Below are 15794 nucleotides of genomic sequence, written 5' to 3'. Positions count from 1 at the left end.
TTGATTGTTTACTTTCACATTTCACTCTTACTCAATCTTCACTTTGCAATCTTACGGACTATCACTTTAACTAAAGCAGCAAATGTTTTGTATTGAACCAAATCACTTCCTCAAGGCCAGCGTCGGTGACTGAATATCTCACGAGGCAGAAAAGGGCAGCGACATGTAACTGTGCACAGGTGTTTAAAGGCGTCTCTTGTGGGATATTCAATCACCAATTTTGGTCACGAATCAAAAGGTGTCCAGTTGTCATGAGCAATTGGAGTACTGTTGCAAAAAAAAGATCTCAAGTCATCATCTGTACTGGGTTGTTTTAGCATACAGGGTGTTTCGCCTCTCAAATCAGGAGACTTTGTTGTTTGTTAACACTATGATTCTCTTGGCAGCTCACTGGACGTAGACTGTTCTCAAATGGGAGGGGTTTCAATATGGGAATATGGCATATGAGACATGCACCAAGCGTTCATCCACCGGCTGAAAGGATGGCAGGTTCGAGCGTCCACCAAAGGATTCATGTGGCTGAGTGCAACAGGAGGAGTAATGGTAGAAAAAGCAGAGAAATTTGATTCTGTAACCCCATAAAACAAAGACCCTAATCTCTAAAGTAAAGAACAAACTACATAACTGATAGAGGATTTGGCTCCAGGTCAAGAGGGTGACATAATCCTCTTTTGGCAGTCGCCTCCAGTCTGCGCACCATTTGTAAGGCACCTTTCTCAAACTTCAGTAAGTTTTGTGTGAGAGTTTTCTAAAGGTTTTCAAAAAGTAACCATCAGCTTCTTTTGGAAGAGAGACAACAACATCTTCAATTCTAAACAACCCGGTACACATGACAGCTTTTTGAAAGGTTTTGCAAGGTTATCAGATTTTTTTTAAAATCTGACAACAACAACCCATTTAAAATGACATTTGTAACAGGTGTCAGGCCATTGCTGAGGAAAAAACACAGACAGGCATAATGAAGCTCTTTATTTGGTATACTGTCTGGTTAAAGGTCATATTTGCGTGATGTTTTGTAACAATCATTTTAGTCGTTTAAACGGATGTTGTTGTCTCTCATATTTGTCCAAGAAGTGAACCGCATTTTGTTTTTTTGTTATGTCACTGTTACTTTTGCACAAAGTCAGCAGCGTCGACGAGAGGAGCTTTATGGCTGTGGCATGCTCGCTTTTCCACAGCTTTGTTTCCATAGAAACACAGGGATCCAGCAGGCGTGGATTTTACAGTTACATAAGGTTTATCACTGATACAAAATACACAGTGGCATGGGTTTTCTCCGTTTTCCACTTCCTATTTTTAGGAATAGTACACAGGAAGAGACAACTGACACAATGGAGGGATCCAAAAATACAGCCTCCCTATTCCCACTGACTTGCTCAGTATACTGTAACTTTTTTTCAAGGCAGTTTTTTACCGGCTGCAAGCTAGTTATATCATCATGTTGTTTGACTGGCATTTACAATTGACACTACAAAGTCATTTGTTTTGCTGGTCTCAACAAATTGGCCACATTGGAATATGTACTGTTATGTTTATGACTCCTTCATGCAGGACAAAGTACAAACCTTTTAATGAGATAGGGTTAGAGCAAAGGCTGGGGTTAACGGTTGGGATTAAGAGCAGGATCAGTATTATGTATCCGCTAGTACTCGGAGAAAACTGGGCGGGTTGAGGATAGGATTAGGAGTTGGGCAAGGGACTAGAACTAGATGTTTATATTTTGGGTGTATTCTTTCCATCACAAGGAAATGATTATTTATATTTTCATGGCCCGTAGTTTTAATTTGAAAGGACATGGGTGGAAGGAGATGAAGTAGTTTTTTTTTTCCTGAATATGCAAAGCAGCTGTAACTGCTGTTCTAGCTGCACACAAGAGATGTAAATCCTGACTTCCCCTGGCTCGAGCAATTGCTTAAGTAGGCTACTAAGCTTACCTTCTCCTTTTTGCTAATTTTAATTACACAACGCACCCCTACAATTGCGGTTCCTTAATAAGGCACATTTGATTCCGCTTGACACCCAGACACTGCGAGCAAACGATAATCGCCCTAGTGACAAGAGAGCTTATTTCTCATCCTCATACTATTTTTAGCAGTGTACAGTTTAGTTTCCGCGCCGGAGCTGACATTTTAAGCGCATATGCCATCCTTAATGTCACGTAGCCTATGGAAGTGTCCCATGGCCTGTCTCTACAGCGCACAGCTCATTGCCTTTGCCGTGCTTGTTACGCTGCGTGCCATATGAATGTGGGTGTTCAACAACAGCTGGCCGTTGAGCTCCACAATGGTGCATATGTGTGCCGTGATGGTGCCCACAATTATAGCAGGGCTAAGGTGTCATTTTGTCAATAATACAGAGGCTTTCATGCTTATGTATAACTGTGATTATCCCGGACCACAGTCATTATGAAGAGTCAAAAGAAGTGCCAGAGATGGGGGAATGGGTTGAGGGATGGATTCATGCTTGGGATAATGGTTTGTCACTTAGACAGCGTGGGATTGTTTGGAGAATGTTTTGAAGAGATTTTCAAACTCCTTGACACCAGTGTGAATCTATACAGTATTGCATGATTTAGCTTTAAAAAAAAAAGATGAATTGCAATCGAATGGAAATTGCAATTTGAATGGTTGCAAGATAACAGTGTTTCTTTTAGACAGTACGCTTTCAAATTAACAAACAATCCTGTTTCCGTAGGATCTTTTGCATCAAACCTGTGTCCTCTAAAAACATGCTCTGAAATATGGCTGATTCTTTAGCAAAAGCCTTGACTCCACTGGTGGTTCGGACCAATTGCGTCGGAGTATTGCTGTGAGTGGGTGGGTTTTACATTTGCCAACAACAACAAGCACTTTTATCTATGTAATTAAAGGAATAGGCCACCGTTTTTACATACTAAGATATGTTCTTACCTCACTTTAGACGTGTTAATATATCCCCATCTGGTCTTTGTCCGTGCGCTCTGTCAGGCAAACGGAGCACATACGCAGCCTCTCCCACATGTCATATAGCTCCAAAAAAGCTCACGATAGAAGCTACCAAGCTCATCCACGTGTTCCCTATTTAAATAAAGTTACGTGAAGTGTTTTCATGCGAAGTATATTTACCCAGAAATGTAGCATGTCGATTTTATAAGCAAATAAAAAGGGGGACTATATTGTGAGGCGTAATGATACGAGGAGTAAAACGTCCGCGCAGTAACTCCTAAAGGTTATTGACGGAAGTGAGCGGGGGAAGTCTTTAGGAGTTACTGCGCGGACGTTTTGCTCCTCGTATCATTACGCCTCACAATATAGTCCCCCTTTTTATCTGCTTATAAAATCGACATGCTACATTTCAGCTTGGTAGCTTCTATCGTGAGCTTTTTCGGAGCTATGTGACATGTGGGAGAGGCTGCGTATGTGCTCCGTTTGCGTGACAGAGCGCGCGGACAAAGACCAGACGGGGATATACTAACTCGGCTAAAGTGAGCTAAGAACATATCTTAGTATGTAAAAACGGTGGCCTATTCCTTTAAACAACACAACACCCCAAAAAAACATGAAGTCTGCTACTATATACTAGATACTACTTATACTAGCAACATCTTACTAGTAACTGTTGGTGTAAGCTCCATCATCCCGGGTCATAGATGATACACGTTTCCTGATCTCGATGGCTTCTCGACGATGCCAGGGTCATCCTTGCTAAAAAGTGAAAGAACTGGGACCTTATCCAACACCTGGGATGCCGTCGTGGAGAAGGCGTCAGTCAATAGGGGGTGCAAGCTCAACACTGACTTTCACCACTCGGTGACGCTTCTGAGGAAGATCATATATGATCGAAACCAGTAAAGCAGGTAAACAAACCTTCTTCCGAAAAGAGCAATTTTCAATAGCTTTAACTAAGAAAACAGTATGAACATTTTTCACAAGTAACATTTTAGGAATTTAGATATTAATAGCACTTTGCTGTTTAGCTGTGTATTGAGACCTTAACTTTGGTTGCGCTTGATTCTATCAGTAGCAAACATCCTGCTGAAAGTCTATCCTCAATTTGAATTGGAAACATAAGATATAAGGTTTACAATCAAAATGTCCAGGATTATTCAGGCTTCTCAAGATGGGTATTATATGTAAATCAACTCAAAATAACAGCAAGTACTCATTTGCTGTCATATGAAGAAAGAAGTGTTAGGTAACAGGCTCAAAACCATGGCTCCTGGCGGTATCGGTTTAGGCTGCTTGGTGCTGCCAGTGTGTCCATTACAAAGACTTGGGTCGTAGTGACTTAAAATTACAGTTTAGCGTTCATTGATTATCACTGCTGATGTCGACTGGTGGAAAGTGTCTGCTTGATCTCTGAAGAGGGAGGCTGACCAGATGCAGGATTTCCTGATTAATTTGAAATAATCATTATTCTATTCAATCATCAATTATTGTATTGTTATAATCTAGACAATACCATTTGTGGTTCTAGAGTGTTAGCAATCCTCCCTGGCAGTAAGTTGAATAAACCAGCTGTGTGAACAATAGAGCATTATTAATAGATGGAAGATGAAGCTATTTAAGGCCTGCACATATTACTGTGCAACCTTTCCGCCGCGGGCACTCTTCACTGCGGCTCCCTCTGCCTCGCACTTATCTAACACCAGTCGCACTGTGGATTCCCTGCTATTAGCTCAGCAGTGTACCATGCACTAAATGGGTGCATGCAGTTGTTAAAGCTAGTATAGGGTCTATATGGAGGAATGTGGATGATGAAAACCAGCTGTATGCACTCTGTAGATCTTCAAATGTTATTTTCTGTATGTTGTTGACAAGTGCAAAGTGCAAATTTAAAAGAATTCCTCTAACTTTTGGAAACTCCAAGTTGGATACTGAGTTAGAACTACTTTGCTGAAAGGAGAAAGATGCTTGGCTGTATATTGTTATACATTATGTTATATTGTTGTGCTAGCAGCTCAACCAAAGTGTTGTTTGTCACATCAATTTACCTGAAGCATGTGTCCACAAGGATTTAATATGAAAGATAAAGCCTGGCTTAATTATTTTGTAATCTGGGCTTTTCACTGCATGAAAAATCACAATTTTCACCTGCAGTGTCTCGCCTTAAGAAATATTTTGAGAGATAAGTCAACTGACCGGGATAAAGGGTAAAAGATTTTCTTCCACTCTTTTGAAATTTGACATGAGATTTTTTTAATTTGAATGTTTTTGTATTTATAGCTCCATTTGACCAGGAGTTGTTATCTCATCTTTAAGTTAGACCTTGCCTTGAATTGCTTATCTTGCAGATAACACAGCATTTAGTAATATGTACTAAATTATAGACTTTGAAGAGTCTATAAGGTCAGCACAGTTGTGACAGGGTCTTGGACTGCCACCTTATCGTGTGGGGGAGTGCCCGAATGATCCTAGGGGTTATGTTGTCTGAGGCATTATGCCCCTGTAGGGTCTCCCATGTCCTTAAGGTGAGGGGTCAGACTAAGGACAGATATAAAAAACCTATGTCTAGTTTATCATCAAAGATAGTGAAGTCACACGATATGGCGCAGCCGGAGCCTCATACGAGAAGGATGGGGCTTGTATGTGAGTGCCTGATAAAACAGGTTTTTCAATTTCTTATTTTTGTAGCCTTCTACATACCACGGACATTACATTACATCACTGGTCAAGAAAAGTAATCAGTGTCTTTACTTTCTCCACAAGCTGAGAAAAGCCAGAGTCCAAGCCTCTGTTATGTGCAACTTCTACAGAGGGATTATGGAGAGCATCCTGACCAGCTGCATCACTGTGTGGTACGGTGGACTGCCTCCTGCCGAAGGAGCCTCCAGCACATTGTGAGAGCAGCGGAGGAGATCTGCGGAGCCCCTCTCCCCTCCATTAAGGACATGTACTCCACCCGTCTCACCGGCAAAGTCTTCAGAATCGCCAGCGACCCTACGCACCCATCACACAGTCTCTTCAATTTCATGCCTTCAGAGAGAAGATGGTGAAAACCACGGGCCAGGTCCAGTCAACTGAAGAACAGTTTTATCCACCAGGCTATCAGGAAGCTGAACTCCCTCCCTTCCCTGTCCACCCTCCTCTTCCCCCTCTCAACTGCTCCATCTGTGTTCCTCTTCAGTTCTTCCCGCTTCCTCTGCACATCCTAGAGTTTTTACTCAGATATCAATGATTTGACCATTTATTTTTTACATGTAGCTCTTCAAAATCCTTGTGGCACTGCATGTAATAGCACATCGGGGCTCAAAAAGTCCAAAGTTTCCATTGACAAAGATACTGTATATGCCAGGTGGTGAAATCAGGTTCTTTGTATAATTCTGTGTCATAAAATTGTGAAAAATCCTTTTAATCCTTTACCAAGATCAGACGTTATGAACTCTTAAAATGTCAACCACGTCAGACGTGCTACATGATAGATCATAAATCTGCTTTTCATTCTTATTATTTGTCAAAGACACCCTGAATTAACCTGTAAAACCTTTCCCAAGTTTAAAAATAAAACCATATTAGCACAAATAGAGTTTTTTTCAACTCCGTCAGCAAATAGTCAACTCTGTCAGACACCAAATCTGACGAATGATCAAGCTGACAAAATTGCAGCAGTTTCCTTCTTAAACCTGCATGGTACTCTGACGCTAGTTGTTACTTGCTCACCTGTTAGTGTTACGTGTAACCACAATGAATGCCTTAATTTACAATTCACCATCAAGTAATTCTCTATGGACCCCCACAGGGCAGCTCTCAGGCACCCCTTGTCTTCTCCCTATACAGTATATGCTGTCACTTGGCAGTGTTATTAGAGCACATAACATCTGCTTCCATATGCAGACGATAAGCAATTTTATGTCTCAACTGAACCACATGAAAACGTTAACTGCTTAATTGCCATAATGAATGGATGAATTTCAATCCTTTAAAATTATTAAACCTTTGAACCCACTTTCCTCCATAGACGACAAGAGAACCCCGTCCTAGCTTTCTTCCCTACACTGGTTCCCTGTCCCTTACAGAATTGATTTTAAAATACTTTTAGTTACTTACAAAGCACTTGATGGCCTCACACCATCTTACATTGCTGGTTCTGATGTGCTGAAATACCATAATCCATCCAGAGTCACTGGTTCAGCTGGGGCAGGTCTACTTGAAATTCCTAGAAACAGAGGTAAAAAGATCGATGATGATCCCCTCTTACCCCTAGACTATGGAATACTCTGCTCTCTTATATTAGAGAAGCCAGCTCTCTTGCTGTCTTTAAAACTAAGGCTGAAACTTACTTTTATAAGTTGGCTGTTAGACAGACTTCTGGGTGCAAGCGATGCTCCTATAGGGAACACACGTTGAGCGTATGTATCATGTTAGATGGAACATTTTAACAGAACTAGAACAGAACTCATTTCTTCAGAAAGTATCCATCGTAGTGAAGCTTAAATCGTCACCTGGACTGGGTTGGACTGAGCTGAAGCTTCTTCTTAGCTCCTGGTATATTTTGTTGTCACTTGTCCAACGTATATGAATAAATACATTTATAGGGAATGTGAGTGAAGTATCTTACCCAAACACACTGCATGCAATTGTTGGAGCTGGGATTGACCCATCAACCTTCTGGTTATGAAACATACGAACCTGAAGTCTGAACATAGCACTAGTATCCTGACCTCATGCTTAGACCTCTTGGCAAACTTGAATGTTCTTTTTTCCTCCGTTTCGCCCTTTTGAACCAGCTAATTTTGCTCACCATCTCACCATCCGCTTCCCAGTCCACACGCGTCCATATGCCTGAAGGCCCCAGGACAGTGAGGCAACAGCGCATGAGTAACAGCCAATTCCCCAAACGCCCCTGCCTGTGCAGTCTCCTCGCACATCTGCCAGCGTACATCGATGTTATCACCAAATTATTCCATGACCCCAGGAAGGGAAGCGCAGATGCCTCGGGTTTTTCCACAATAGCGATGACATCTCTACTTCCTGGTGTAAATTAGCACGTTCCGTCGCAGGTCGTCCCACAATAATACGCCGGTTAATTAAAACATGTGATAATCAGTCGCGGCGGTTGAGGATTTCCTAACAGCGTCAGAAAGACTTAACATCGGTGCCCCAAGCTTGTTCTTTATATGAAAAACTGTGCTGCTGCATAATTAAACTATAGACTGATATTAAAACCCAGCATATCCCTTTTTTTCCCCCCACTTCTCTTTTAGTCCAAATATTACGGTATAATTCAAACGCCCGATACCAATTGCTAATAACAGTAATGATTAACTTTGCGTGAAATATGATTGTTGCTTATTAATTTAAACCTTGTGATTTTGCTAATTACTTTCATTTATTTCTGAGGACGTGAGCGGGATATGCAAGCGGGGATTTGATTTTCCCAATGTGCCGCCTGCATGAGCTAAGCGTAGTTAGGGGCACATGCACGCAGCCAGAACGCATTAAATTGCTTTGTTTTGTTTTAATTTGAAATCCCATAATGAAGGAAATTGGATGATTTTAAGAACTGTCACACTGAAAAGTCTGGGTATTAAGAAATTATGGTCCACTCTCGGCGCTCCCAGCAGTCAAGTGCTTTTGTGGATCAGTGGTTTTAACATTTGCCCCCTGGACTGAATGATCCCTCAAAGGTCCTTTATTATGAATTATTCTGACCTTTTAAACTACTTCGGACAGGAGACATGAATTGATTTCCTTTTTTTTTTTACTTTACTTTTGCCCATGTTATGTTGTCCCCTTGTTAAAAAAAAAAGTGTAGTCATTGTTTTGTTCACACGGTTTGGTGTATACCTCTGCACGCTGAGGTGCTCCACTCTGTATTTCCTGGATTTTGCTGCACCTAGAATGAAAACAAAACTGACATCCACATATTTAAAGCTCGCACTCTAAGGGTCCTATTTTCCGCATGGAGCAAGAACAGTGTTGTGCCATGTGACTGCATCCAGAGGCTAAAGGGAGTCGCTTATAAGAAAAAAAAATAAAAAGAGGTTGAGGCATGGTTTGCTGATTTCCCTTTGCAGCCTCATCATCTTTTCCTCCTGAACATTGCACGGCTTCAAGCACTTCCTTCCTTCCTTCCTCCTTCCAGCATTTAGGCTCTGTCATTTTTCTATCATGTTGTTGAAACGTGTTCAAAACACCAGCACGTTATATTCTTTTCGATACTGGTGCTTTAACCATACTTTGTTTACACTACCAACACCTGAACAATACTTTTTTTTCCATACTCATACTAAAATATTATGAATAAAAATAAAAATAAATTATAATAATAATATTATTATATCTAGAACCAGAAAACAGAATAATAATGTTTACTTATTCCATTAAAGACTGTCGAGTTTAAATTTGTATCATTTACTGGAGTTACTTGGAGTTACTGGAGTAACAACCAAGTAACAAGGGGGCGGCGCCTCACCGAGGGGGAACGAAGTATGTTTTGGGAAACACCATTTTTCACTCTTTTTTGCTGTTTTCTGGTGGAATATAAACTTATTTATCACGCACAAATAAAGACAAGTCTAAATCGGGCCCATATGGGTGTTTTTTCACAGCAGATTATTCAGTAGAAGCACACAGACAGCAGTCCTAGCTAGCATTAGCATGATGCTAACATGAAGCATCACACAAGAAGCATCATGTTAGCATTCATATTTATGTAATTATGGGCTGTTGAACATTTTTTCTCCTCTCCATGTCTGTGTATCTTTGTTGGGTAGAAAATTATATTCATAATTCAGCATTTGGATTTTTGGGGTAATTATAGAAAGTTTCGATTTTTGTCCTCTTTGTTTTTCCCCGTCAGCTGCTTCAAACATGAGATGCCGTCTGCTATCTACGCTGTCTCCCTGGGCCTAACGGCATCAAAACTTGGATCTAAAGATATAATATTAATTCCAGTGCCTTCTTTCGATAATTTAATTTTTTCAATACCAGGAGTAGCTAAACTTTTATGTCGATACTACATTGGTTCCCAGCCCCCACAGCTAACCCTGGGGTAGACTGATGGAACCATGGCTGTCAAACTGTGCCAACGGTACGCTCTTGCCCAAGGACCCAATGCACTGATGTGAGTGAACCTCCAACCTTCAGATCATGTGAACAAACATTTTTCACTGAGCCACCTTTTAACCACAGATCCTGTCCAATTGAGATTGCGGGCTAGAGCCAGTGCCATGATCATAAACAACATTTTCAAGGGTTCACGTTGAGATATGGGTTTGTAATTGCGAGATGTGCCACGAAGCTGATTTAAATGTTTGTGTTTTCTCCAGTCAAGAAGAGTTTGCTAGCAGCCCACAATTAAGTAAACTAGATGTTTCTGTGAACTGTTGGGATTTTGTGTCTCAAATTACAGTCTAGGAGAGCACCCAACATACTATTAGGCCTTCGTGGCTCTAATGCGGTATAGCTGGTCCGTAAAAAGATACAGAGGCCAGTTGTTCAAGACCTGACTGTTAAGATGAAACTATTTTCTTTTTACTTAAAAATGTGGACTCTAATATTACACAGCTTCAAGCAAACTGGGAAGTGCCTCATGTGGTGCACATTGGGAAAAACATACGACGCATTATATTGGGATTTTTCCACCTCATTAAAATAACTAAATACTATGAATGATAGATGAGACTGTGAACATGGAGACAAACACTATTCCAGTTTGGTCTCAAAGCAGGAATGGGCTATGGCTTAAGGAAAGAGAAAGTGCTTACTAAAGTCCCCCGGAGATTGAATTCTCCCGTGAGAGAAATTTATGTTATTTGCTTTGAAGGATTCATAAAACACAATGTCAAACAGTTGCGAGTCGTTTGTAAAATTTCTACTGTAGGTCAAACTCCTGTTAAAAGATGCCCACGCTGTAGGTTTTCGCTGGCTGTTTTGACTTTGACTTTATTACTGCGCAGAATGCCATGTTCAGCCTTTCTGAAAAGTTGTGCTGAGAAGCAGGCAGTGCGGGTAATTGAGTTCCACCCGGGGGCCCATAAAGGTTTGATTTCTGTTCCTGTGATATAATGAAGAAGTTATATAGATGAAGGCTAGAAACATAAACACTGTTCCTGTCAAATGCACTGTAGGTTAAAGCCTCGCTCTGTAAAACGCTGCGGAAAACGTGGCGGCAAAATGAACACATCAGTCAACAGCTGTATGTTCAATTGCGTTGCACATTTGCTTCAAAAGACGATTCGCTGCATTTGTGTCTCTCGGAAAAGATGCTTTTGGAAAACGAAAAAATCCAGTGCATCCAACTGATTTCCTACAATGCGCTCTACTGGGTGACACAGTCTAAAAGTGGATACTTCACAGAATTTAGAAAGATAAATGCTTAATGGTTTGCATAAGGCAGTTCTTGTCTTGCCACTTTCTTCAATAATGTTTTATATAGCGCTTCTTTGGACTCTCAAAGACGCTTTACATTGTACTATTCATTCACTCCATACTTGGTGGTAGTTTTAGACTGAAGGAAGCGAGGCAACCAGTCTGCGCCATCGGCCTCTCCGACCACCACCAACCACTCACTTACCCAATACATTGGCCAGGCTTCCTTCCAAACGGGGTCCCATCCAAGTACCGACCAGGCCCTTCCCTGCTTAGCTTCCAAGGTCTGACGGGATCTGACGGGCAGAGCAAAGGCGGTATGGCTACGATGAATGGGGGAATCTCTCACCCCAAGAAGTTATTGGGGAACAGTGGTTCTTCCTTAACCCACTAAATGAAACTGATTTGTTATTCCACTATGACATAAGAATTATTCTTAGGAATATTACTTGTCCATGTGTGACCATGTCAAACAGTAGAAAACATGGATTGTGCCATTTTGTGGATTTTATTACTAATGAGAAGGATGTTCTTTTCCTCGTCCATTTCATTTGTTGTTTATTCCTATTGGTTGCATGGTTTCCCTTGCATGGATTCCACCGAAAATTAGACTCTGAATCTCAGTGAAAATGTCCAGGTTGAATACTGGTCAAATAAAATATAAAATCACACACTTTTGAAACTGTTATTTCTACAGAGACATCAAATGACTACTACATTCCAAACTAGCTGTGGATAATAAAGGCATATGTGCCATTGCAAACATGTTATTTTGTACAGCTATTTCATATTTGAGAGCCATGGAATCATTCATGGTCATTAGACACAAAACACTGACATTTACAGAAAGTGACAGGCTGTGCAGCTCCCAGTCATGTTTATGGTCACCGCTGCCGAGAGTCGATATTGAGAAAATCAGTCTGCCAGCGTCTAATGCTCTGCTCTTGTGTCTTTGCCAGGAATGACCTGCCAAGCCAGGACGTCCTATACGGAAGACGAGGTTCTTTGGGGACACCGCTTCTTCCCGGTCATCTCCCTGGAGGAGGGCTTCTTTAAGGTGGACTACTCCCAATTCCACGCCACGTTCGAGGTCCCAACTCCTCCATACAGCGTCAAGGAGCAAGAGGAAGCGTTACTCCTCTCGTCCCCGCTTATGGCTCCGTCCTTGTGCAACAGCGGGCTGATGGGGGACAAAAACAGCTCTTTGGACTGCCTGGAAACGCTGGAGGACAATGATAGCACCACCAAGCTACCCACCAAGCTCCAGAAGATGACTGGGCGGGACGGGTTGCCAAAAAAGTTGCTGAGGATGAGCTCGACGACGTCGGAAATGACGTACAGTTTCGGAGACCTCCCGATGAAGTTGCAACGGATCAGTTCGGTGCCGGGAGTGTCCGATGACAAACAGGGGGCTAAAGCTTCCAAAATCACAGAGCCCATGAGCAAGTCGGTGGCGGACTTGCCCCCAAAACTGCAACGACTTGCCGGGGGCCCTGGCGGCAGAATGGACGGACATTTGCCACCGAAACTCAGAAAGATGAATTCGGATCGCTTTACATAATTATGCCAGTTCTCCTTTCCTATGAACCCTTCCAAAAAGTCCTTCCTTATTTATTAACAGACTTTATTCTTATATCTAAAGACGTGTAGATTCTGTGCACAAGTACCTTATAAGATTGAGGGGATCGAGCACTCTCCCTGGATGTTAAGTGCTATGGATTTTTTTCTATAGAACTATGTAAAATTAGCACAATCTGGCATGTATACGAAACAGCGCATGTAGAGCAGAATTTCAATTGTTTTCTTTCTCCGGCATGACATTTATCGATATTTTTGTTTGAAGACAAAACTCGATCTGGTTTTTGACAGTGGAAGAATCGCACAAAGCCATATGATTTTCCAAATGCGGACAGACAACTTTACACGGTTCTGATTTTTGGTCGGCGAAATCGGCACATACATTTTTGTTTTGTTTTTCTTTGAGTTGTTTGCTTTTGTTGTTAATGTAAAGGTTGTGGCTAATGTTCTGTTGACTGCATGCTCTTCTTCTTGACTTAGCTTATACGAGAGGTAATAGACAAAGATGTTTTTAGCCTTAACTATATTACCTTCTTTTCCATTCTCATGTTCGTTCGCGGCTGTATTTTTTGGTAATCCACTTATTGACTAATTTATCATCTTCAAATGTATTAGTTTCAAATGATATCACAGAGATTTTTTACCTAGATAAGAGAATACGGGATTAGCGCTGCCGGATGACCTGACTGAACGGTCCACGATGTTTCGCTATTAATCACTTGCTTTATACAGTAACACTTAAGTTGAACTGTTCGATACTCACACTTGAGAAGCACAAAGCAATCATAACACCCAGAGATATCACAGAGGGCTTTAATGTCCATTTGATCATAAATGAACTGCCGGCGCTAGCTAAGTACCGTGCTATCATTTTTTTCTCTCTCTTTAATAACCTCATAAACCCAGTCTTTTTTCTTAAGAATTCAATTTTAATGGCACCCCATTTCAACTTAGGTGTTACTGGTTGATATTCAAAGCAGACCCCATGGAGGAAGCAGAGCCTTTTGTCTTAAGGGCCTATATATCCCACTCCTTTGTGATGAAAGCAATAATATTGTAATGACTCTAATCTTTCTATAGCCACAGGGTCTAGCACAGCCCCACTGTTCTGTTTACCGGATCCATGCCATGAAATCTGGTCAACTGCATCAAAGATGTATGATACCCAGCCCTTTCAGGAATGAAGGATGTAAGAGTTTGCCCAAGTGGAACTTGCCTTTGGGTCGACTGCTGCACAGTAGTGGTGCAGATAAGGCAAAAAAAGTTGTTCACTTTGTGATGTAAGCGCAAATTTGGCATTAAGGCTCTCTGGTTCTACTGTATTCTTTCAGAAAAGCCTTGTTAGCTGCTTAAAAAGTAAATATTACAAAAGCTGATTTACATTTCTCTCCTTTTTTTCAATCATTTTTGCCTACACATAATTGAATGTTTTAAAAGGTAAAATCACCAGATGTAAAAAGGCTAGTAGTCATCATCCTCCTCATCTCAGGATGTTTTTATGATCCTGTCACGAAGTACAATATGTGTGCGTCATAGTCTTTCAAAGGAAGCGGATCCAACGAAAAGCACTTTTTGGTCCTGGATTTGGAACAAAAGATTGAACTTCTATTGGGCTGAAGTCATTTCAAACCAAAATAATAGTGAAAACAAAACCATTATTACTTCAATTGGCCTATTCACAGTGTAGCAATAATTTGAAACCCTCTTGAAAAATGGCACATATTGAATTGTTTGAGGCAGCTAAAACAAAAGCTCCTATAGGCAACATACAGTATATACCGAATTTTGCACTTGTATCATAAAGTGGACAATTTGGCCATAAACTGGATTTAATCTGCTCGACTGTAGGGGAAAGATAAATAATAAATAAATCAGACAGCATTACTGGTGTACAATTAATCAACGTGTCCATCTAGACTGGTCAGCCATACCAATTTGATTTCAAGTGAACTTTTGCTATGCAAGCCATCCTCTACATAAAGAAAGCAAACAAATCACAGACATAGGTTTTATGCAATGCATTCTATAAAGATTTATTCATCGTGTAACTGTTTGTATGAAATCAAATGATGGTTTCTGTATGTTTGTACTATAGTTCAGTCACATTTACCCTTTGAAACTGCTCCTCGAATTTACTGGGCAACTCTTGCATAGAACTCATAAAAAACAGAATGGCTGGCCAGGATAGAGTCTTTCATGCGAGAAACTATAAAAAAAAAAAAGATTTAGTCATATTTAAGATGCTATTGAAAATGTTCTCAGTGGATGTAAAAGAACTGTGACACACATGGAAACATTACAAATTGATAAAGCTACCAAAGGATGAACAATTGGGGAAAAATGAGCAAATATAATGGCTTGAGAGCTATGCAAGACAGGTGAAGTCTCTTTTTAATAATTCTTACCCCATCTGCCGATAGTAAATTACATATGAGCTAATACAGTGTGCTTGAGTAGCGCAGATGTCCAGCCGTAGATACTGACCATTTCCCATTATGCCTGAGGCGAGACATCACACTTTTCCATTCCTCTTCTAATGTCTAATTTGATGTCCTTATTTTTTGAGTTTCCATGCAAATAAATGAATTATACTGATACTGTTTGGAAGTTCGAGTATCTTTTGTTCTTTCTGTTCATCTGTCAAAGTTGAGGGAAGTTCTTCTCTAGGACAAATCCTGGATGGTCTGACATTCCAACAAGCAATGATACGGCTCAAGCTGTATTCATCAAGGTGCCATTGACTTGTTAGTATGGCATCAGATATGAATGGTGCCTTGTTGGGGGTGCTTGTGGTGAAATCGCTTGGATAATCAGGAAGTGAAACTACTGGATGTGCAAGTTAGTGAAACAGATGTGCACCCTCTAAAGTGATAACACATAAAATATTAGGTAAGGTAAATTTGGTGTAACATGTTTCTGTTTATT

The 15794-nt window shown here is 40.8% G+C and overlaps 1 protein-coding gene across 1 annotated transcript in view; it reads left to right on the top strand.

The window, feature by feature from the left end:
• The window catches only part of kcnj3a (potassium inwardly rectifying channel subfamily J member 3a), a 68034-nt gene extending 52568 nt beyond the window's left edge, over window positions 1-15466 (top strand). Inside the window, exon 3 of the mRNA XM_079562939.1 lies at window positions 12251-15466. Coding sequence (XP_079419065.1) covers window positions 12251-12852 — 602 coding nt within the window. The 3' untranslated portion in view covers window positions 12853-15466. The remainder of the gene's footprint in view (window positions 1-12250) is intronic.
• The last annotated feature ends 328 nt before the right edge of the window (window positions 15467-15794 follow it).

Source organism: Gobius niger (genome assembly GCF_951799975.1).
Source record: "Gobius niger genome assembly, chromosome: 9".
Lineage (NCBI taxonomy): Eukaryota > Metazoa > Chordata > Actinopteri > Gobiiformes > Gobiidae > Gobius > Gobius niger.
Note: the sequence above shows the minus strand (reverse complement) of the source record. Positions and strands in the feature narration are given on the sequence as shown.